The sequence below is a fragment of the Temnothorax nylanderi genome, unplaced genomic scaffold (genome assembly GCF_030848795.1).
Source record: "Temnothorax nylanderi isolate EJ_2023f unplaced genomic scaffold, tnyl_v1.0 TNYL_tig0707_pilon, whole genome shotgun sequence".
In the NCBI taxonomy this organism is placed as follows: domain Eukaryota; kingdom Metazoa; phylum Arthropoda; class Insecta; order Hymenoptera; family Formicidae; genus Temnothorax; species Temnothorax nylanderi.
In genome coordinates this window covers 31691-41146 of record NW_027249769.1, presented here as the reverse complement: position 1 = coordinate 41146, position 9456 = coordinate 31691, and the positions used below count along the sequence as shown (strand labels likewise).

Below are 9456 nucleotides of genomic sequence, written 5' to 3'. Positions count from 1 at the left end.
CGGCGCGAAATCCCTTCGTTCGGAGGGCGACTGACGGATGGCGTTACCGTTACGGTATTGATCCGCGATCGCGAGAAAATTACGGAACATAACCGCCCGCCGCGAATAACAATTCGCAACAATTCAATGCCGCCCGCCGTGACGAATTGTTGATCTCGAGCCGCTTGCCATGCGGAGCACTGCGAGTGCTAAAACAACTTAAACTAGAATGATCAATTTACATAAGACATGATACATAGGAATATTTACAAGTATTTACAAAGTTTTATTGTCGTATAGGCATCGTGGAATGTCACTCCGGAGTGTTTATATCGACCGGCAAAAATGATAGCTTGACCACGGCACGTTTGTACGTGGATCGCGCTGTTTTAACCGAGACGACTCGCGTGAGTCCGTCGTCGCCGGGGTGACACTCGACGATTCTTCCCAATTCCCATCTGCTGGGAGAAGGGAGAGGATTTCGCAGAAGTACTAAGCGTCCGACTCGAGCTAGATTCTGAATTTGACGCCACTTGGGGCGTTGCTGCAATGTATGCAGATAGTCATTTGACCAAAGCTTCCAAAAGCTGTCGCGCATCTGTGTAATTAGCTGCCACCGAGTGAGACGCGTTTCCTTTTCCTCAAGCAACGAGGGGGTGGGAGCGCTTGTCAGCGCCAATCCTATCAAGAAATGACTCGGTGTCACTGAATTATAATCATCGAAATTGTCTGAACCGGGAGCGATCGGTCGCGAGTTCAAACACGCTTCGATTTTACATAGGAGCGTGCTTAGCTCCTCGAATGTCAGCGTGTGCGCCCCGATGACCCGTTTCATGTGAAACTTGACGCTGCGGACGCACGCTTCCCAAAGACCGCCGAAATGCGGCGCGGACGGAGGAATGAAGTTCCACCGAACGCCTTGGGTTGCTAGGCTACTTTGAAAATTCGAATCGCGAGTGGCCTCACTCCATGTGACGGAGATTTCGCGTTGAGCGCCGTGGAAAGTCGTAGCGTTGTCCGAATACATATCACTGGGAACGCCGCGACGTGCACAAAATCGATCGAATGCAGCGATAAACGCGGGAGTCGTACAATCGCCAACCAACTCCAGATGAGTAGCTTTGACGGTCATGCAGACGAACACCGCGATGTACGCCTTTCTTGATGTGTGTCCTCGACCGGGAGTAGATCTGACCTGTATTGGTCCGGCATAATCTATCCCGCAGTGTAGGAACGCGCGAGGCGTCGACGTGACGCGACACGAGGGCAGGTCGCCCATTAACTCGTGCGCGGCTTTGGCGCTTTCACGAGCGCATCTGACACATTTATGGAGAACAGCTCGTATCGTTTGACGCGCGCGCAAGATCCAGTAGTGTTCACGAAGCAGGTGCAACGTGAATTGCGGCCCAGCGTGGAGGGCACGGATATGAGTTTCGCGTATTAACGCGGCAACTAACGGATGTGCAGCGAGCACGACCGGGTGTTTCTTGTCGTCCGAAAACGCAGAATTGCGGAGTCGGCCTCCGACGCGAATAAGTCCGTTTTTATCGAGAAACGGGTTTAACGGTAGCAGTTTACTGCTGTTTGAAATTCGATTTAATGACTTTAATTGAGCGTACTCCACGGGGAATAACATTTGTTGCACTTTCTTGAGCCAGAATTCGCGCGCGAGATTAATTTCTTCCGGAAGAAGTAATATCGACGCGGGTTTTGCGGTCGCATTGACGGAATTTAAGCAACTCATTGCGCGAGCGCGGCGAGCGAATCGCATTACATAAGCGGTGACGCGCACCAGCTTGTTCCACGAGGAGAATTTTTCTCCGAGCTCCCATCGTTGGCAAGGGTGCACAAGGTGCACGGAAACGTGCGCTCGCTCTTCCGGTAGCGATTCTTGCAAATTTGATTGAGGCTCGGAGAGCCATTGATCTGACGATAATTTGAGCCAGTCAGGCCCTGTCCACCATAGAGATTGCTGAATCAAATTTTCAGGTTTGACGCCCCGCGAAACGAGATCGGCAGGGTTTTGCTGTGATGGCACGTGATGCCATTCGACGTTTGGCAAGAGGGTCTGAACCTCATGCACCCGATTCGCGACGAACATTTTCCAACGTGAGGGTGGTTGCGAGAGCCAGGCTTTAGTGACCTTTGAATCTGTCCAACAATGGTAGATCTGAATAGCAATCGTGAGCGCGGATCGCACGGCGGCGATAGACCGCGCGAGCAGAACGGCGGCGAGCAACTCTAAACGAGGAATACTCATGGGCTTGAGCGGAGCTACTTTCGACTTCGATGGAAGTAGCGTAATTTCGACTGTTCCGTCAAGATGCGTAACTTTTAAATAAACAACCGCTCCGTATGCGGAGGCGGAGGCGTCGGCAAACCCATGAATCTCCGCGGTGAGTGTATCGGAACCGTAACCGGTCCAACGCGGAATGACGATTTGTCGCAGTATAGGTAATCGAGAATAGTAATCTCTCCACTTACGGAGAAGATCATCAGGGATTACATCGTCCCATTTACAGCAAAGAAGCCAGAGCTGCTGCATCATGATTTTTGCGGTGATGACCACTGGGGCCATCCACCCGAGAGGATTAAAAATTCGAGCGATTGTCGAAAGAATTGAGCGCTTCGTGTCGGGAGCCGACTCTGCAAGCGTGACGTCAAATTGAAAGACGTCCGTGTGAGGATGCCACTTGATACCCAGTATCTTGAGACGCTCGTCAGATTCGAGCGTTTTTGCGGAAGCAAGGCCGTGATCCTGCGGATCGATGCTCTCGAGCAATACGGGATTGTTACTCGCCCATTTTCGGAGGTGAAATCCTGCTCGTTTCAAGAGAGAAATCAGTTGATCTCGCGTCTGAAGCGCGAGCGGTATGTCATCGGCGCCAAACACAGCGTCGTCGACGTACGTGTGAAGCCGTAATACCGGAACTGCCAAAGGGAAATCAGCGCCTTCGTCAACTTGCTCGACCACGCGAAGAGCGACGTTTGGCGCGTTTGCATTACCGTAAGTGACGGTAAGCAATAAGTATGCTATTAAGGGCCCGTTTGGCGTGGGTCGCCATAAGATCCTTTGATAATTTACATCGCTTTTGTGGACAAGAATCTGGCGATACATTTTGGCGATGTCGGCGGTGAAGACGAACCGAAATTGACGCCATCGCAAGAGAATGAAAGATAATTTGGGTTGTAATTTACGGCCGATCATTAGATGGTCGTTCAACGAGAGACCATTGGAGGTCGGTTGAGAGGCGTTGAAGACAACGCGCAAACGAGTTGTTGCGCTATGCTCGCGGACAACTGCATGATGCGGTATATACACTACTTGACCATCAGGGGGGTCATCGAGAGGTGCCTTGGTCATGTGGCCAAGACGTTCATATTCCGCCAAGAAGTCGTGGTATTCCTTCGCAAGGTCGGGATTCGACCTTAACCGTGACTCGAGACGCGAATACAACGCGATTGCAGACTTTTTAGAGTCGCCAATGTCGATAGGGGGCCCCGATTTGAACGGCAGCCGCACTATATATTGCCCGTTGGGGGCACGAGAATGTGTAGACACGAAGTGTTCTTCGCATTGACTCTCTTCCGGTGAGAGATGAGTTTGCTGAGAAAGTTCTTCGACCTCCCAGAACCGTTTCAGCTGATCGGAGATTTCCGACAACACCGTGCAGTGGTGCGTTTGAATGCGAATCGGCCGTGACTGCGACGGCATAGGCATTGGTCCAGACAGGAACCATCCAAAAATCGATTTTTGAGTGACGGGCTCATGAGGGGCGCGATTACGGACCTCCGGCAGTAAAATCGCGCCATACAAATCAGCACCGATAATGACGTCAATCGGCGCCGCGCTAGTCGGATCGTTATCAGCTAGCGTAAGTTCGCGAATGTACGACAGTTGCGTTATATCCGGAACGCGTTGCGGAATGTAAGTCGTAAGCGACTTGAGAACAAGAGCGGAAATGGAGGGCGCCGGGCCCGTGCCGTCACGCGCTGACACATGAACTTTAGCTGCGCTGCGTGCGGTGGCAGCGGTCTCGCCGATCCCAGTGATAGATACGGAGACGCGCGTACGCGGGAGACGCAGTCGCTGAGCTAAACGTTCGGTGATCAAAGTAGTGACCGAACCTTGATCCAATAACGCGCGGACTATACTATGTCGACCGTTGAGCCCGCTCACCTTAATCCAGGCGGTAGCTAACAAAATATTTGATTTTGAAAAGCTAGTGTGAGACAATAGATGCGAAGTTACTTCGTCAGTTGAGTCTGTTTTCGTTTCCGTAGATGAAGGTGAGCCCTCACTTGTCGAACTATTATTATTTACATCGGTCGTGTGAAGCAACGTATGGTGCTTCTGCTGACATTGACGGCATGTGTTCTTGCTCGAACACGCATCGCGAGTGTGCCGTGTACTCAAGCAATTGTAGCAACAATGATATTTCTTCGCGAGATCACGCCGTTGAGCGACGCTTTTATTGTGAAAGTCCGGACACGCGGACAAGAAGTGCGTCTTTTGACACATGGGACATTTGGTCGAACTTGCGTTCGCTGCGTGACTCTGAACAGAGGAATTTTGTTTATTGCCCTTGACTTGAGACGAAGCCGGGAGAACATTCTCGAGCGCACGTATTCGTGATAGAAGAAATTTATCAAGTCGATCGTATGTTGGATACTCTGACGTATCGCCAAGTTGCAATTCCCAGGCCTTTCGTTTGAATTTATCCAGCCTTTGAACGAGCAAATAAACCAAAATGTCGTCCCATGCATCAACAGACCGACCGAGGTTTTTTAATGACTGTATTGCTATGTTCGCTTTATTGCGCAACGCGGTGAGAGCCACTGCGGAATCAGAAGTCGCTTGGGGAAGCGTGTGCAGAGCGTGGATGTGATCATGTACTAAACGACGGCGATTTTCATATCGCGTTATTAGCAAACTCCAAGCTATCTTAAAATTCGCGTCAGTTAATGCCAGATTGCGTATGGCATCGCTGGCTTCACCCTTCACGCAAGAGTGCAGATATTGCAAGCGATTAACGTCTAACAATTCGCGATTATCAATGATTAAGGCTGTAAATTGATCTTGAAACGCTTCCCACTCGCGAAACTCCCCCGATTTAGGAAGACTTATACGCGGCAGGTGCGAAAGAGAAAACGCGGACTGATCCGTGCGCATCGTCGATGCGGCAAATGACTGGTTGGGACTCACGACTGGCTCCAACTTCTCCAGGCTCTCCGACATGTAGTCCAAGGCTGCCTGGCAGGCGTTCTTCGCTGTTTCATAGTGGTTGTCCTTGAAGTACGCTAGCGATGCTTGAACGTCCTCGTTAATGGTCCTGGCCACCGATGCGTGTCCGTTCACGAATTGCTGCCACGTTTCCTTGAGAAACGCAATTCTCGAGCGGATTTTCGCAGGTGTCAGGTTGGTTTTCCCAATCTTCTTAAAGTTTTCGAGATAGCGCTCGATTTGTCGCTGGAGTTGCAGCTGGCCTCCCAAATGTTCGGCCATCTCGTACGAGATAGATTTGACTGGTGTCTGTTAATTGACACAGTTGCACGCCGATCCGGCTCGAAGGACCAGAATTTATGTTGGCAAATTTTATGGTTTCCGGGCGTAACTCCGGTTCGCCAATTGGCGTAAGATGCCGGGTCGACCCCGACAGGGATCCGACGTGCGGTTAGAATGAGACACTTGATTTGGGAGGAATGCACAAATATCGTTTAATCGTCAGGTTAATACAAGTGATGGTTGACGCGCTCTCATTTGAGCACGACACTCGGCGCGCACGTGATTCGATGAGCGCTGGTCACGTGATACGAAAGTGTTCGTAGAGCGCGGAGGCGATGGCAATTAAGACGCGCAATGTAGCTTGCACGTGATGAACGCACTTGAGGCGTTATACAGCAGTCGCACTTGTTCGTAACACAAGACGCGAGAATGTTCACAAATAGTCGACTCGATCACGATGATCGAGCGCACAATGGCGAGGCACGCAGGGTGACTTATACGCGAATGTTCACTGCTCGCGAAGACGAGAGCGAATTGCAGCACGCACGAACGGCGCGATAATTAGCGGTGCTCTGACAGAGCAGCAAACTCGGATGCACGACGGTATATTTGAGACCGCGTGAACCGGAGTAAACGTTAACGGAAGCACGGCGGTATACGACCTCGTGAACCGGAGTACTTTTGGCTACTGACCGCGAACTCTCGTGTTTCGGGAGCTTTCCTTTGCGCGACGCGTATCGACCAATCACCTGCGTTTCCGGGATCATGCGATCACGGCATGACAGGATCGATACGCGTCGCGAGAGACTTCGCGGTAAGGGTTGACGGGGGGAGCGGCGCGAAATCCCTTCGTTCGGAGGGCGACTGACGGATGGCGTTACCGGTACGGTATTGATCCGCGATCGCGAGAAAATTACGGAACACTTATTGTATATGTACAACGATGATTTTACGAGAGGTTAGGAAATCTGTCGTAATAACTTCGTGGGAAAAATGTATATTCATCATTATACGAGCAAGTATATTTTTACTTTTGTTGGTACTTTGCTGTCCGATAATAATTAATAATTATATTATACCATTCTGCATCTTTGCCTTGCACACCATTGTTACGTCAAATTTCCTAACCTCTCAACGATGTTTTACTTTCTGATTACAGTATTCTATATCTTTTATGTATACAATGACACTTCGTCCGGGAAAATAGATGTGGAGAAATTGCAATCAAGTTTAAATGTATAAAAACTATAATTATAATAACGTATTATGTATATACAACATGGTAATATTAGGAGAGGTTAGGAAATTTGACGTAACAATGATGTGCAAAGCAACGATGCAGAATGGTATAATATAATTATTAATTACTATCGGGCAGCAAAGTACCAAAAAAAGTAAAAATATACTTGCTCGTATGATAATAATATACATTTTTCCCACAAAATTGTTATGACACATTTCCTAATCTGTCGTAAAATCATCGTGTTGTACATACATAATAAGTGATTATAGTTTTTACCACTTTTAATCTTGACTGCAAATTCTCCAAATTATTTTTCCGAACGAAGTGTCATCATATACATAAAAGATGTAGAATAATATAATCAGAAAATGAAACATTAGAGAAAAATAAATTGATTATATTTGCCATTATTTTTAAGTATATTCCGTATTTCAATATTTCTCAATAAGACAAGAATGCTGTTACGTATCACATTTCTAGCAATAATCCAATAATACATCTTTCTTATTTTAAGTGATACATGACTGAGCAACAAATCATTTTAGGCGATTTTTGGCGATCGTTTGGTATGGTTTGGTACATATACCAAAGTTGCTATCGGTGGTTGCTATTGGTTCTGGTGTAGTTTGGTACCCTTTGGTTGCTTATACCAGAGTCACGCTAAAAATTGCCTTTTTAGTGCTTGTTATATACCTAGCAGTACAAACACAATTTAACAACTAAAGACAGATTTCCCGAAAAATTAAAAAAAATAAGCGGATGCTGATGTTTTTATAACATTTCACAGGATTCTAATAGCGGAGACAATAATAATGAACTCTCGCTTAAAAGAATCTTGTGCTTTGATGATGAATTCTTTTTTTGTGATTGATGACAAGCCTATTCTGCAAATTGCTACAAATGCATATCTCTGAGTTCTTTTTTATCTGAAAGAAACGTTTAATAATGTTAATAAATAGCATAATGTATAAAATTCTTTATGCGGAATAATTTTAATATGTTATCATATAAATGTTATCAAGTCCGTTATGGTAATACAAATGTTATTAAGTCTCATAAGTTTATATTAGAGTCCTATAAAGCTGGATGCAGAATACAGGCAATAGGAACAAGGAATAACATAGGCCGCGTTCAGCAGATACAACCGTTGAGTTCGTCTTATCAACACTTTGCGTTGATTGGTTGGTTCTAAAAGTAAGAGCCAATCACGTTCGACTGCTACTCAGCGGTCTGCTAAACGCGCCCATAGGCAGTAGATTTTCAACCTATCGGAAGCCGTGTGTCAATGTTACAGAATTAATACACGGCTTTCGATAAATTGAAAATGTATTGTCTGTGTTATGAGGCCTGTTCGTTTTCGCTGCACTTCTAAACTAGTGCAATAAGTTATGCTGGGTCTACAATGCGAGTCGCAAAGTCGTAAGTCGCAAGAATTGACCAATCACAGTCGAATTTGAAGAGAATAATCGACTGTGATTGGTCCATTCTTGCGACTCACGACTTTGCGACTCGCATTGGCTGCGTTCGGAAACGTCAACCGAGTGCACACGAGTATACTCCCTTCTCTTTCTATCTCAGCGAGTTAGAAGGAGAAGGAAGTATACCCGTGTATGCCCGGTTGACGTTTCCGAACGCAGCTATTGTAGACCCAGCATTATGAGTTATGCAAAAGTCTGTGTTCCCCGCTTTTTCCGCTTTAAAAGCCATCGCACACAAAATGCATAGCTTAGCATAAGCTTAGCATAAGGCCCAGTCTACAATGGGTGTTGTAAGTCGTAAATCGTAAGAACTGACCAATCACAGTTCATTATTCTCCTTGCGGTCGTAGAATAATGAACTGTGATTGGCCAATTCTTACGACTTACGACTTACAACATCCATTGTAGACCGGCCCTAAGCGTAACATAAGACCGCTAAACCAATGAGCATCCAGCATAAAGTCGCCATATTGATTTACATAAGATGCTCATTGGTCCAGCGGTCTTATGCTATACTTAAGGTGGAAGCACATAAAATTGCAGGAGCCATAAGCAGAATGCAGAAGCCATATGCGCATGCGCTATAGTATCTGTAGAGCTCTACAGATACCATAGCGCATGCGCATATGGTTTCTGCATTCTGCTCATGGCTCCTGCAATTTTATGTGCTTCCACCTTTATGCAGCCTATGCAATTTTGTGTGCGATGGCATTTATGGCTCCAGCCTACAGGAAGCGCGCGAGGCAATGCGGTAACGCGGCACCGCGGTAATGGCTCCTGCACACAGGACGCGGAAACGCTTGCCGCGCGGCAAGAAGCTACGCGGTAGCCAATCAACGTGTTGTTTTTCCGTAAGAACCAAAAGCTTATTGGCTACCGCGTCGCTTCTTGCCGCGCGGCAAGCGTTTCCGCGTCCTGTGTGCTGAAGCCATAACCAATTACCATCTGCCTTTCCGTACTACTTCCGGAAGTAGAACGGAAAGGCAAGACGGTGATTGGTTACCGCGGTCCCACGTTACCATATTGCTGTGTCGCCGCATCCTGTGAGCTGGAGCCATTATGCTGGGTCTACAATGCGGGTCGCAAAGTTATGAGTCGCAAGAATTGACCAATCACAGTCAATTATTCTCCTCAAATTCGACTGTGATTGGTCAATTCTTGCGACTCACGATTTTGCGACTCGCATTGTAGACCCAGCATTAGCGTGACTTGAAAAATTAGGCCGGTATTCATAGAGCGGTATTCATAGT

The 9456-nt window shown here is 47.3% G+C and overlaps 1 protein-coding gene across 1 annotated transcript; it reads right to left on the bottom strand.

Annotated features, from left to right (window-relative positions):
• Nucleotides 1-292: 292 nt before the first annotated feature.
• LOC139784933 (uncharacterized) lies at nucleotides 293-5485 on the bottom strand. Its single transcript, XM_071724099.1, has one exon. The coding sequence runs from the start codon at nucleotides 5483-5485 to the stop codon at nucleotides 293-295; it is 5193 nt and encodes a 1730-aa protein (XP_071580200.1).
• Between the last annotated feature and the right edge of the window lie 3971 nt (nucleotides 5486-9456).

What these genes read in the sequence shown, in the direction of transcription:
- LOC139784933 (XM_071724099.1), bottom strand. Translation starts at nt 5,485, where the DNA reads ATGGCCGAACATTTGGGAGGCCAGCTGCAACTCCAGCGACAAATCGAG.